This window comes from Pseudorasbora parva, chromosome 18 (assembly GCF_024679245.1).
Source record: "Pseudorasbora parva isolate DD20220531a chromosome 18, ASM2467924v1, whole genome shotgun sequence".
Classification (NCBI taxonomy): Eukaryota; Metazoa; Chordata; class Actinopteri; order Cypriniformes; family Gobionidae; genus Pseudorasbora; species Pseudorasbora parva.
The window spans coordinates 19,618,241-19,633,172 of NC_090189.1; the positions used below are offsets into that span (position 1 = coordinate 19,618,241).

Sequence of the window (14,932 nt, forward strand, 5' to 3'; positions counted from 1 at the left end):
TTAGGTAATAGTGGCCCACAGCTGCTTGGCAGAAGTATTTGAGTTAGACCGTAATAATGTGAGTTAGCCGGAAATGTACACAATATAAAACACAAAACAACACATTTTGAACACCTAGTAGAAAATATATACATCAATAATTATTCATACTCACAGGTTGTGATTCTGAGGATCAGGTTGGTCCAAATAAACTGAGTACTGACCCATCTTTCAAGAGCAAGCTTTTGCAAATTGAACTCTGCTGAACTCTGAGATTTGAGAAGCAGGCATTATGCAAATGTCTTATCTAGTGAAATGTAATGCAGTGGGGTTCGAATTACAGACAACTGCTTAAGGCAGTTCAGAGTCTAATCTTTCTTTTTGGAGACAATAACTTAATTTAATGTGCATTTTCGACTTTACAATTTTGCAGAAAATTTACCTTCAAAAACAGCTATATTACACACTGCATGAAAGGGAATTTCCTAAAAAACATGATAGGGGCACCTAAATGTATCAAAACAGTATAGCACATAGTACACAGGTTGCTTACCTGGCACTAATAAGTAATAATGCTTTGCGATCATTTGTTTTACAAAATTTAGAGATGCTTCGTCCTTCCTGTTCTTGCCTTAAGGGCAAAGCTGTTTTATTTCTTTCACATGCATTATTTTATTTGACACTGACTGAGACACGACTTGGCAACACTTTTAGCCCGCTCTGCTGAATTTGGTTGGAAATTATCGTTTGAATGTTGGCGTTATTTAACTTTAAATAGTTAGAAATCTTTAAAGACATTCACAGACTTGTAAGCATCAACTAATTAGTAATTTTCTCAATTGCACTTTCTTAATATGCCAGATTGAGCTATAAAAGGGAACTTTCCTACTTAAAGGTAGGGTAGGTAAGAATTAGTTAAAAAAACTTTTTTCCCAAATTTGTTTAAACTTTCTTTATATATCAATACATAATTAAAATGTAAGTACTCTGAAAAAGAAAGTATAAAAATGAATCTGTGTAGACCTCTTATGACTGTTTAAAAGACAGCTCATTATTTCCATTAACTCCACCTTCTCCCTTCTGGGCTCTTTCCAAAGCCACGCCCCAAAAATACATGAACACGCCTCACCAGCTCAGCTGGAAGACGCATTATTTACATGAGAGGGACCGTGTGCATGTAGTGACATCATGTCAGAATCACATGTAATAAAAAAATCTAGCTTTATCTGTATGAATATAAACAGATAAGATGTCTTTTAGTACTCACTATCAAGCTAGAATACCAATACTGGTAAAGTTTAAAATATATTTTTGTTTGATTCAGTAACAAGCTAGTTCTATTTATAAGGCAAAGCTAAAAACGTGTAGCATTGATACATGTTTTTCTAATAACATCAGTTATACTGTAATGAAGATACATACAGTGTTTTGCATGTAAGAGTTTCCATGATGAAAGCATTGTTGATTAGTAGTAGCTAAAGCTAGCTTAGTTCTAAAAAAAAGTTCCTGGATGTGGTGTACTAGCTTTTACACATGCATTTTGTTATCTAAAGTTAAATTTTGCGAAATTCAACACGACAGCGATCAACTTGAGCTAAGCATATTGAGTATTTATCATCTCTACTAATGGCTAAATGTATAACATTTTAACTTTATGCTAAGTAAAGTTTTGTTGGCTATATTAGGCAGCTACATGTGCTAGTGATTTATGCTTCATGAAAACATGAACCAAAAAAAATTATAATCAAAATTAGATTACCTGTCCAGCAGAAATACAGCCAGCAATGAGTCGTTTTTCAGCCCCTTGAGGTCCCTCAGTTCTTGCCATTGTTGGAAAGCCACGGTGATATTTACTCGCGTTTATTTCTTTGTTTATCCAAAGACTTTTTATACATTGCCTTTTCTTGTACTGTCTTCCTTTATTTGCATTGTTTGCCTTCACTGACTGCAAAACCCGGCACTGTGAATTTTGAATGCTTTTGCTCTTCCTAGGGGTGCGTACATGTGGGCAGATTCTGTTGCGAAAGCGGTGGTAGCCATGGTAGCGAGAGAGTGACAGTCGCCCACTTTTTATGAAAATAATGAGCACTGTTTATTGCAGATTAAAAAGTCTAGAGTCACTCGATTTTTATACTCTCTTTTTCAGAGTACTTACATTTTAATTATGTATTGACATATATAGAAAGTTTAAACAAATTTGGACAAAAGTGTTTTAGATCATTTTTACCTACCCTACCTTTAATGGAATGGTTGAGCCTACGTTTATACACAGAGGTGCTTTAGACCCATCTTAGTAAGGCTTAGAAAGTCACAAATCATTATCTACCCTCAGACTGGTTTTAGATGACTAAGCACAGAGTCAGTAATTCTGACTCGCATAGAAACTGGTAAAGGGGAGAAGTTCAGGCTTTCTCTTACTCATACTGTAAAACAAACCACAAACTGTACTTGTGCTGGCACACATTTTATAAAGTGGTTAGTGGTAAAATTTCCAAAATGACTTTCTTTTCCAGGCATGTACATCCTGGATGATAAGTTGGAAAGCTCTGAGCTTTCAGAGGACCAGCCACTGTACTTCAGGCCCAAACTCCTTAAGGACCGCAGCCCCTTCACCATATTGGCCTCCAGTCGACTTGTCCGAAACCGCTTCCTTATCTCCCTTTCTGGAAAGAAAGTCCGCAGTACCAGTGACCCCAAAGGCACTGGCGGCAGCAATAAACTCCCAGGCGAGACCACGCTAGGAGGTCTCAGGAGGATACGCACAGTCACAGAGCCCTCTATATTCTCTCCAGGTCAGGGAGATGTCTTCAGCCCTGTATTTACTGACGGGCATCTACCGAAAAGCCCAAGCATTAGCCTGGAGACTTCTTTTGTGGGCAGCAAGACTTCCGACACTCAAGGTAGTACATCTAGTATTGGGGAGCCGGAGGTACATCAGAACAGAACTGCAGAACGGAGCTCAGGGTTTGGAGATGCCCACCGAGAGCAGACCAGTCGGGAAAGGCTGGCTGGTGATGGCTCAACCTCTGGAGGCGGGGCTCAGTTTAAAAGCCGTAGCCAGAGTTTCAACACGGACACGACCACCAGCGGCATCAGCTCCATGAGTTCCAGCCCATCCCGAGAGACTGTGGGGGGCGTGGATTCCTCCACCATTGACACAGACTGCGTTAGCCTCAATACGGTCATTAGCACTCAAACTATCAAAACACTTAACTCTCTCACGCCCCAGTCCAACCACTTGCCCTTATCCAAATCGAACTCAGTACTGCTGATGCCCCCGGGTTCTTCTCATACTTTACCCCGTAGGGCTCAGTCTCTTAAATCGCCCTCCGTCACGACCATTTCAAGCCTGACTGACTGTAGCTTCATGTACACCAGCCCTCGGGATGCACTAGGCTACGCTACCCTCAAACGACTTCAGCAACAGCGCATCCACCCCTCCCTTTCCCATAGCGAGGCGCTCTCCTCGCCTGCCAAAGATGTGCTCTTCACCGATGCCATCACCATGAAAACTGGCAGCCTGGACTCCAGACTCACACCACGCAGGTAAAATAGATGGACCCAGAAATATTATGAAACTTTTTCCCTTTCCTGTCATTGTCACCTTTCTTTTGCTGTTTCTTTCGCTTAAAATTTTACACTTTACACCAATTATGTCACACAACATTCACAGAATTCATCCACAGATGTTATCGTCCTCCTCCAAAGATTTCCAGATGTGATGACTCAAAAAGTAATTAAGACAAAAGACATTACAGTGGAAGTCCATTTTTTAAATTTCTTTTCTATTGTTTCTTTTTGTGATGCGGCTGTGAAGGATATTCGCCTGATAGGATCATAATGTTCTAGAAATATTAGTGTTAATCAGACAAGAAATTCCCCATTATTGTTGTTGTGTTACCATCCATGTAATAGGGAAATGGCACCCCAAAAGCCCCTTTAAAATCACTGCTCCACTCTGGAAATAATGTGGTCTGTTTCTGATGGTCCCTCTCAGGTATACTAAAAAGCGCTTCAGATGTCTGGGCCAAGGTTCAAGCAAGCCCCATCGCAGATCACTGCTGCCACGGTGCGTGGACCATCCCCAGGGCTAACGTTCCTCTTTTTTTCTTTGAGCGTCCATTATTAAGCCTGGTTTATACTCGCCGCATCCATGAGTTGGCTTTGCACACAACACAAATGACGTTATCATGTGGTTTGCCTAAGTTGGTCTTGACTTCGCTAGACCCCATTGCGCGTTGCGTTGTGCAAGCCGTTTTTCTTGTGTGTTTAAACACTCCATGTATTCAACAATGAATTACTATAGGGAGACATTTGCTAGATAAATGCGGAAAGAATTTATAACATCAAATCCTGTGTATGTAATATATAATTAATAAGAGTTTATATGGATGTAAAAATGTGTATATTTACACTTATATTAGAACATAACTGGTATTGCAAGAGATAATAAACTTGTTTAAATTGCAGAACCGTTGTGTGTTCCTTAACATATTTTTAGAGCTTTTATACAAAAATTGTTACTTAAAGGAAGGTTATACATTTTCTATCTTTATATCTTTGAAATAAATCTTTCTAAGGAATGTTTGACATAAAAACAAATCCTAGATTGAAGTTTGACTACATGATCTGTCATTTTCAGCCAAACTAATACTACGCTAGTTTTTCTGACAGTTTAGAGGATTTTTTTCTCCAATATGCTCCCTGTCGTTTCAGTGAACGTGTTGACTATAAACCCCTCTGAAGTGTGCATGCGGTCAGTGGACAGTTGCGGTGCAAGGCAAAAGTATAAACAAGGCTTTACAATACAAAAACCCTGGCCCTTTTGGCTTCTCTTTCGTCGTACTTTGCCCCTTTTTTTCCATTTCATATTAGCACTCCCATAGTCCATACCTTAACCCAAATCACTTCAGCCATGATTCCTCAGTCCTTGAAATGACCTTTCCATCGTAGGACAAAGTAAACTCTTTTCATTCCTCATTGATTGTAGTTCTAAAAAAGACTTTCTAGCCTATGCCCTATCTCCATTGTCGCAGAATTCCCTTAAGTAGTTTTCTGATGTGATCCGACAAATTTCCACACTAGTCACATTCCCCCATTTGTTCCAAGAAGCATGTAGAAGTTTTTGACCTATAGTACTTGCATGATGCAGCTAATGACAATCAGCTGCTCACTTTCTGAAATGTGAATAGAATTCACCAACCTGTTCCCACATTGAAAACCTACCAATCATCTGCTAGCAAGAATGAATTATTGCAGTATCAGCACAAATAAACAAAACCTCCTTTCCAAACCTCCTTTCTTACCGTTCTCTCTGCCAATGTTTCGCTTCTTCCAAACGGTTCTCTCTAACCTCTTCCCTTCTGTATGAGTGCAGGTTTCTCAAGGCTCTGAGTTTTGCATCCCTGGATAAAGAGGATCTTCTGAGCCCTATCAGTCAGACCTCTCTGCAGCGCTCCTCCTCAGTGCGCTCCATGGTTTCCAGTGCCGCATATGGCAGCTCTGATGACTACATTGGCCTTGCTCTGCCAATGGACATCAACAGCATGTTTCAGGTTACCAACTACTCTATGATCATGTTTACACCTGGTACAAAAAATCCATCTCTTGTTATCCAATCCCATTTTTTTCTCCTGGGGCAGATTGCTGTTTACACCTAGTGTTAACATGCCTATTTAATGTCTTGCTCATCCAGGAAAGAGGTTTATGTATAAAAACCATTTAGACCGTATCTGAAATGTGTTTTCCTTGTTTTTGGTTGCTACCTAGATTAAAGACATACCATACTTCCAGAAGAGGACGAGTCCCCCGTCAGAAGACCGATCTGCAAAGTTCTTCTCAGGAGATACAGACGGTAAAGACACGATTGATTTTTATTTTATCAGCTCCTTATTAGTCTGCATACTAATCCCATAGCATTAGTGCCTCACTACTGTTTCATTGACTTAATGCCGATCTTTTCCAAGGTTCCAGTGAAGGATCCAGGCACTCTGTTCTGCGCACTCAGCTTAGTATCACAGAGCTGATCGCAGTGAGCCGTACGGACCAGCAGCAGCTCCTGGGTGCAGAGGAGACTGGTCTGCAGGAGCACAACGAGGAGAACTGCCTTTATTGTGCTGGGCTATGTGTCCTTGGCTGCAATTCAAACACTCCCACACAAAGCCGCACAGGTAAGATGCTGCTTTTATGTTCCTGGGCCTGGCTGATGAATAGAGAAATCAACTTTCCCTTGAGCTTTTGATATATAAAATGTAATGTTAAAGGTCCCATTCTTCATGTGTTTTCGAAGCTTTGATTATGTTTACAGTGTGCAATATAACAAGTTCATGTTTCGCGTGTAAAAAAACAGTATTTTTAACACAATTTACTTATCTGTACAGCGCTGTTTCCTCTGTCCTAAAAACGGCCTGATCATTTCCTTGTTCTATGAAGTCCCTCCTTCAGAAATACGTAACGAGTTCTGATTGGGCCAGCCTTTTTTTGCGTGTTCTTGTGGGCGGAGGGTTTGTCAACAAATGGTTCTAGTGACATCATTATATCCCTGCACTTCCTGCTGTAGTCCAACCCGGCCATTCGCTGTAGGCTTTGAAAGGGAACTTCTGTTAAATAAAATATCTCGTTTGGCATTGAACTTTGAGCTTTATAATTTTACAGTTATTATTTATGCTCTAACAGCAACATTACACACTAACTAAAGTTTGAAAGATGGAATCGCGAAGAACGGGACCTTTAATATAAGAATATCCTGTAAGTTTCAAAGCTGAAAACTTCATTGTTAGTCAAAGAAAAGCTTTTATTGACACCAGGCCCAGAAAACGATCGTGTCCGATTATGGTTGCAACGGTATACCGGTATGACGGTTTATCACGATATTGACATAAATATCGTATCATAAAAATATGCCATTACAACAGATATTTAAAATATGCTGTCTTGAAATTGTTTCTACATTCATTTGGAGAGTAACTGAAATTATTACAATATAAAAATATTAAAAACTTTATTTATTAAATTATTATTTTGCCCACCAAAAAAAAGGTAGACTCATACTTTTTTTTTTCATAAAAAAGTTTGATATAATAAACCATATGTTAAATAAAAAAAACGTATCTGTTTTCATTTATTGATGGGTCATTGTAGCTGATTATTATAATAATAATAAACAGAGCAAAACAATAAAGATTTTTAATACCGTAAACCGTGAAAACGTGATATTTTCTGAGACAATTATCATACCGTGAAAATCTCATACAGTTACAACCCTAGCCGCATCGTGACGTCATCGTGTGGCAAAACACCGCCTCTACAGAATAATAAGCACGTGTAATTCAGTAGCCCTGTCCACCGACTCAGGGAGCTGTTTGGATCGCGCTAGCCAGCAGCATTAAACATGCCAAAGAAGATAGCAAGATTTTGCGCTATTCCTGGTTGTGGTAGAACACAGTCGCTGCATAAGCTTCCTTCGGATCCTAATAATAGGAATGTGTGATACTTAATTTATTTTTAATGAAGTTCCAGCTCACATGGAGAAGCTGTGTACATTGTGTTCACTTCATTTAAGTGCGGAATCGTTTGTAAACATGCCTCGGGTTGAGCTCAATTTACAGACATATTGAGATTGAAACACAAGGCTGTGCCTTCTATATTGGATCCAACAGGAATAGTGCAACACACTTATGTGAGTAAAACATGTTTTTTTATATGTAATAGTCCTGGGGCTGTGTGTTTTCCAGACGGCTACCAAAACGTAAGCCTGTCGGCAGGCCGGTGAATCTCAAATAGTGAAATAATATTCCTTTTATTGGTGTGTGTGTTTGTGTGAAATATCAGGACACAAATGTTTATAATAACATGGGTATGACAGAGGTATTACAAGGAGAGGGTGAAATATGAGGACATTACCCATGTCCCCATTTTTCAAAATGCTTATATAAATCATACAGAATGAGATTTTTTGAGAAGGTAAAAATGCGGAATGTTTCCTGTGATGGGTAGGTTTAGGGGCAGTTTAGGGGGAATAGTAAATACGGTTTGTACAGTATAGAAACCATTACACCTATGGAATGTACCCACATTTTACAAAAACAATCATGCGCGTGCATGCGGTTCACTTGGTGTGTTTGTTTGATAAAGACATTTACGAGCCCTGTGATTGAGAGAATCATTCTGGTTGCCTCTGTCAAAACAATCCCTCCCTCATGTGAACTGAACTGACAGGGGAGCAGAAGCTCATTAAATATGCAAATCTTATCCAATTCTAGCTGTGGGCATTTACCTAAAAGTCTCCCGTGCGATACACCCATCAAAACCCAGTCTTAAGGAGAGAGCCTCAAAACCAGTGTAGAAAATAGCCTATTACTTATTAGTTATGATGTTTTTGAATGTAAAAATCAGACAAACGTCATTAGTTGACCTCAGACAACAGTATACATTTTTTTAAACGTTCATGACACCTTTAAGTTAAGAAAACCCTTTAGTTATAAGGGTACCCTAAGTAAAACATGGACAAATGCAGATAAAAACGTATGGAACTTTAAGGTCCCGATCAGACAGAACATGTTTTTCAGGTTGAAAATGTGAGGTGCACCGCACTGCCTTTTTTTGTTTGGTGTTTAATTTAGAAAAGACCAGTGCACTGTTTTTAATGTTGCTAGGCAACCCTTGGATCAGCCGTCCTGTCATTTTAATCAAGGTAACCGTCACCACATCGGAAGGGCCCCCCACTTCATTCATTCGATTGGACAATGATTGACACTTTCCTGCCAAGTGTGTTTTGTTTTTTTAACTTAAGAGCACTCCTACAAAAACGTGAGCCACCCGGGGCGCATAGACATTGCGCAAAACGCTCACTGTCAGTAGAAAACTATTTAAAAAGGCGTCTCTCACAGAAAAAAAAAATCAAACTGTCTGATTGGGGCCTAAGGCTGTCATTAAGTATTTCCCTTAATTGCTTAAGAGTTGCCTTAAGTTCTGTTATGCATTGCAACTAAGTCATAATTAACCATTTAGCCCTAAAAAAAATGAAGGGATCAAAATAGGTACTTTGAGTCATCTGCTAAACTCAGGCGCAATGGATGCTTTTTGTTGTTAAAGGGTTAGTTCACCCAAAAATGAAATTGATGTCATTTATGACTCACCCTAATGTCGTTCCACCCGTAAGACCTTTGTTCATCATCGGAACACAGTTTATGATATTTTATATTTTAGTCCCAGAGCATATGCAGTCAATGCCCACTTTACTGTCCATGTCCAGAAAGGGAATAAAAACATCATCAAAGTCGTCAAGAAGACAACGCTAAATAAAATCATAGTTTTTGATAATGTTTTTATTCCCTTTCTGGACATGGACAGTAAAGTGGGCATTGACTCCATATGCTCTGGGACTAAACTATAAAATATAGGGCTGTAACGATACACCAAACCCACGATTCGGTTCGTATCACGATTTTTGACCCACGGTACGATACAAACCTCGATATGGGGGGGACAAAACAGTTTTATTCTGTACAGTATTCTGTAGCCTATTTTGCCGTCAATACCATATATCTGTATGGTCAATAGGCTACTGCCGACGTTTTCTTTGCGGTACCAATAGGCAATATATATTTAACATGAAGTATAGGGCCTCCTGTACATCAATACCAACAGAAGCGCCGCGTCAGACACGCTTCTGGTGTGCAAAGAAAGAGAAAACGCCACGCAGCCGCCCCGCGGATGACACGCAACAGAAACACCACGCTCACACCACGTTGCCAGCCGGTTGGGGAAGCTTCTTGAAACACTTACGGCAAATTGTGTGGGTCTTGTCAACTACACGATTGCCATCCTTGTTCTCCACCGGGTAGCTGAAATGTTGCCATACTGCTGACTTAAAAGTTGGACCTGGACAGGAAGGATAATTCTGGGAGTTGGAAGGGGTGTGTCGCGATTCTGCCTTCTCACATCGCGATACAGGTTCGTGGACCTGCGTATTGCGATTTCGATTTCATATCGCATATCGTTACAGCCCTAATAAAATATCTTAAACTGTGTTCTGATGATGAACGGAGGTCTTACAGGTGAGGAACGACATTAGGGTGAGTCATTAATGACATCAATTTCATTTTTGGGTGAACTAACCCTTTAATTGAGGTGGAGGATGGACCGATGTGCATTTTTAGCAATCAAAATAAGCTTGTTGAAATTATGACATGAAACGGTGTGTATTGTCAAAAATAAAATTTAACAAATACCAAAGTTTTCGTATTTATTCATCACTTCCACTGTGAGCTTGAATTAATTATCTCATGCCAGGCTTCGTCTTATGTGCAAGAGTGGCATATTATTTTTCTGTCCTTGGCTGTTTTTGGCCTTGGCCTTGCTTGGTTTAGATTGTTTACCGTGCTGTAAAGCTGGTTAGCAGACAGGACAAGGCTTCGAACTGTGTCTAGGACACAGAACGCGTCATTCAGTGAATCTAATCACCAAACAGGCAAGGTATCATTGATGCGCGAGTACAAGACAATAACAACGAGTTGGACAAATATAATGTAATTTAATGGAAAACTATGCCAGTGGCATGGCAGGTTTTTGAGCATCCTCCAGTGTCGTAGCTGGGCTGCTTTTAATAATTGCCATAGCTCAAATATTTTAGTACAGGTGTATAGTTTAGTAAATGTTAAACATGTTTAAAAGTCAGTGGTCAACTATGGTCTGCTTATTTTGTGAGATTTCGTAACTATAGCAACTGCTTCCCCATTGCTGTGTTTTGCTAGAAGCTATTGTGAAATTTTTAGTATTAACACTTAGGGTAAAGTGATGGTTATGGTTAAAAATTCCCTTGCCTCAGGGATTTTTTCCCCCCTCATGGATACCTTTTAAGTCGAACTACCCTCAACCCCATTTTAGACTATCCTGATGCTCCATTCTCGGAATGGTGTAACCAGTCCATACACAACCTGGAAGTCATGCCACAGTACTCCGGAGTGTCAGGCTGCAGCGACGCTGTCTCTCAGGGCTCTGGTGGAAGCACACGCAGCACAGAGCTTGTTCTTGGTGAGGAATTCTTGCAAAAGTCAAACGAGAAATTCAATCCTACGCGTTTCGTATTGTAAAGCTTGGGTTTCATGCACATTTGCCTGTGCATGTTGTATTTCTGCCAGGTGTGAAAAACATTCCAGAGGATGCTCCAGCCTGCCGCGTTCTCCTGAGGAAGGAGGTGCTTCGGCTGGTCATCAACCTGAGCTCCTCAGTGGGGACTAAAGGGAATGAAACTGGACTCCTCACGTAAGGGGAAAATTCATCCACTTGGATTTCAATTTAACAAATTCTTTCCTTATTCATTTCCCAACGAAGGTTTCATTAAATATTGCTTTAACTGTTTGGCTAAACATTATTTGATTTAATCATTTTGACTATTTTCATGAGGCAATGAGAAGTACATTTTTTCTTGGGGAAAATGGAGAAAAAAGTATAGCTTAGTAGAGAGAGGATTTTTTTGTTCTTCTCTGTCCTCTCTCAAATTAACTTGTTTTTACCTTGCAGAATCAAGGAAAAGTTTCCTTATGCATTTGATGACATCTGCCTGTATTCTGAAGTTTCTTACTTGCTGGCTCATTGCATGTTCAGACTGGCTTCACGACGCTTCATTCAGGAACTTTTCCAAGATGTTCAGTTCATACCGGTAATAAAACATTTGTTGCATTATCCCAAGAGGTTTTTCTAACACTAAACTGGGTGGAAAGGTTCCAGAATAATATTTTATTGGTGGTATTTGTGATTTCTATTGTGAATTGTCTTTCTAGAATTAGTTAAAGCTGACGTGTGTAATTTCTGTGTCACTAGGATTTGCGGATTTATTTTTTTACTAAGCATTCATGTAACCTTTTTTTTTGTAGATGTACGAGGAGGCTGAGAGCATTCTGTCAATGCCCAAGAAGTCTGCCACAGTAGATCTTCCATCAGAGCCGTGATCCACTTAATGTTTTTCAGACAATTCTCTTCCCTGAGCAGCAAGCTGTCAATCCATTTCCTTGGCCTGACCATGAGCTTAAGATTAATATAAGCAATAACAGACTAGGGCTATGGAACAGACATGGGTGGATTGGGAGAGTCACCTGGGATGTTTCCACTGAGTGAAAGAGCGGTACGTTTAGAGAACAAACTCTTTTCATCTGGACAAATACACTCTACGCAGATGCTCTGTGGACATCTACATTGGATGTCGTAACCAAAAAATCCTTGTGACGGACAGTTATGAGCTGTATAGCATTGAACCGAAAGTGAAGTCAATGCTAATTGTATTTCAAACGCAAGTGAGCAAAACCATTCAAGACTCTCTAGGAAGTATGTTAACTTCCGTCAGCTCCGTTCATTCAATATTGTCCTTTTTTAAAGGGGCTATGCGTTCAATTGCACGTAAAAGCATTTTTTCCCTGAGCGGATCCCTTAACACTACAACATTCCGGCTGTTTTTCTTTGAAAACTTTTTGTTACGAATTCTGGTTGTCTAAAAAATATGAAGAAGTGGCTTTCGCAACCAGGCTAAATAAACACGCTGCTTTAGTCTTGGTGTGATTTGCTATGTAAGACAATCATCATTAAGTAATAATAATGAGAAACTGCCAGTTTCTATTTCCCTTTTGTACCTGACTCATGAGAGAGTCGTTTCTGCTTATTTGAACCAATTCTTATCTCAACGTAGCACATAGCAATCCCCGAGTAAATGTATGTAACATGTTTCTAATGGTGATGTTACACAATCATGCAGTAGTGGCTGTACTGTATTACTGTGTAACTTTGATAACTGACCTCTGAAACATCATCCAAAAAAATCTGACATTTGGACAAGACAGATATTTATTTATTTATTTACTTATTTATTGTTTGGTCCAAGGAGTTTTCTCTGTCCTTTTCACGTCATTTTAGCGCATTAGCCAGGATAAAACTCTCTGTGTATTATGTCTGACAGTCAATGTACATGTAGACAATGGGCTCAAAAGAGGAAGTTAAAGTGCTTTCACCACTGTTATCTTAAGTGATTATAATATTGCTACCAGAAAATTCCCTCTTTCTGCAGAGAAAAGCATTAGTTATTAAAGCATTAATAAAACTAAGACTCGCCAAACATATTTCACAACATTTTGTTATGAAAAATACTTTTGTACTATGCTCTCATTGGTATTGCTATTAATGCTTTTTGGTCAGGAGATTTTAAACAGGTAATAAACATTTGGTGGAAATTTCAGGTTAAATGGACAAGAAATTCCTGATGCTGATCAATCCATTGAGTAAAAGGATATGACATGTTCTGCTCAGATGGTTGACAGCCATAAAATACTATGCTTTATATCATCAATATTTATTACCGCACTTCTCAGTTTTGTGCATAGCCATTTTGGTTTAATATGGGAACAAGATGTCTTTAGGGTTTGGATGCATCTAGTTTAACATAAAAACATGACCAAAAATGGTTAGATTCCCATTTGTAAGTATAAATTTGAGGTTCATATTTAAGTTATTTCTATGCAGTGTGCCTGGTAATTCTATATGCACAATTGACTTACTGAAGATAGGATGATCTATTCATTCTTTTGGCTGGACCATTTGTTATTTAGGCAGCTTTAATTATTTTGCCTTAATTATATTAGCTTTAACCCTATTATAATTAATGAATTTGCCCTGTTTAATTGTAATATTTATTATAGAAATGAATAAATCTGCCTTTGCCTGCCTTGGCTTTTGAATAAGCATCAGGTTTCAACATCTATTATTTTTGTATTGTGAAAACTAAGTCCGACGTGGCCAGCAATACGAGTAGTTACAGTATTTCTTTTTAGGCTTCTTGAGAAAAAATTTAAGTGCATGAGCGTTCTAATCCTATCTGCAGTACATTGAATAGAAATAAAATATTCTAAAATAAAATAAGAGTTCTGCCAATGAGCAACAGAATAACTATTGAGTGGTACTAAATAATATAATATGTGATGCTGTTTGAGCTAAATAACAGGTTTTATACTAGCTGGACATTGGACAATAATAACAAAATATTACAAAGTACATTTGGAAGCTGCCCCATATATTCTGAACTGTTCTCAGAAAAATGATTTCAGCGAAGTCATATAAATATGTGGTGAAAATATCCCAGAATGACTGATTCTTTGTGGGTCTTTTTTCACTGTTAAATCATTTACTGTTTTGCTATTTTCTCGCTTCGTTTTTATCACTAGGGGTGTTGTGACCGGAAGCCAGTGTTAAATTGTTTTTTAAAAGAATTTTGAATTGGTGATGTACTGGTGTTTATAAAACCTTTGAAATAATAACAAGCGGCAGTTATCGCAAAAAATAACAATTGAATTTGTGGAACAAATTTCAAGTATTTTAAAAGGGGTTGTTTTCTCCATCACTATGTAAAGGAAATGCATTTTAAATGTACATTTGTTCATTGTACACATAAAACTAATTGCACCTTTTAGTGATTTTCTTTTCTTTAAGTGCACTCGTGATTTTGCAGAGCACTATATGAAATTCAAGCACCAATTAATAATGAAATTGCAGAGACTGATGCAAGAAGTGTTATTTATATTTTTCCTGAAAGGAAAAAAATTAAAACTGTTGTACATACTTACAATATTTCTGTAATTATGAGCTATAATTTAATGTGTTTTGGGGGGAATTAGCTATGGGCCTTGATAATCTAATGGAAGGGATGCATCCATGATCAAATAAACCTCCTTTTCTTGATTAATTTCTCAAGTGTTTCATTCCTGTGTTCCTTGGAAAAGGTTTATTATTATTATTATTATTATTATTATCCAAATCAGTAGGCTAAGCGATATGCTATACAAATTGTGCAGCATTCCAGAGAAAAGTTTCCGCTGCTTTCCACAGAACAGCCCGTCATTGAACTCACTCCCCTCCTTTATGTGCCCGTTTTTTTCTGCTGTCATCTAGCCTACTAATAACACTGTAGAAT

General features: G+C 38.7%; 1 protein-coding gene across 2 annotated transcripts in view; it reads left to right on the top strand.

The window, feature by feature from the left end:
* The window catches only part of rictorb (RPTOR independent companion of MTOR, complex 2b), a 43,972-nt gene extending 29,272 nt beyond the window's left edge, over nucleotides 1-14,700 (top strand). The window contains exons 31-39 of one of the 2 annotated variants that reach the window (XM_067424463.1): nucleotides 2,493-3,525; nucleotides 3,977-4,048; nucleotides 5,357-5,534; nucleotides 5,749-5,833; nucleotides 5,946-6,149; nucleotides 10,867-11,013; nucleotides 11,121-11,244; nucleotides 11,503-11,641; nucleotides 11,856-14,700. In XM_067424463.1, the coding sequence (XP_067280564.1) occupies nucleotides 2,493-3,525; nucleotides 3,977-4,048; nucleotides 5,357-5,534; nucleotides 5,749-5,833; nucleotides 5,946-6,149; nucleotides 10,867-11,013; nucleotides 11,121-11,244; nucleotides 11,503-11,641; nucleotides 11,856-11,930 (2,057 nt within the window). In that variant the 3' untranslated portion in view covers nucleotides 11,931-14,700. The remainder of the gene's footprint in view (nucleotides 1-2,492; nucleotides 3,526-3,976; nucleotides 4,049-5,356; nucleotides 5,535-5,748; nucleotides 5,834-5,945; nucleotides 6,150-10,866; nucleotides 11,014-11,120; nucleotides 11,245-11,502; nucleotides 11,642-11,855) is intronic. The other variant, XM_067424464.1, reaches the window with a different exon arrangement.
* The last annotated feature ends 232 nt before the right edge of the window (nucleotides 14,701-14,932 follow it).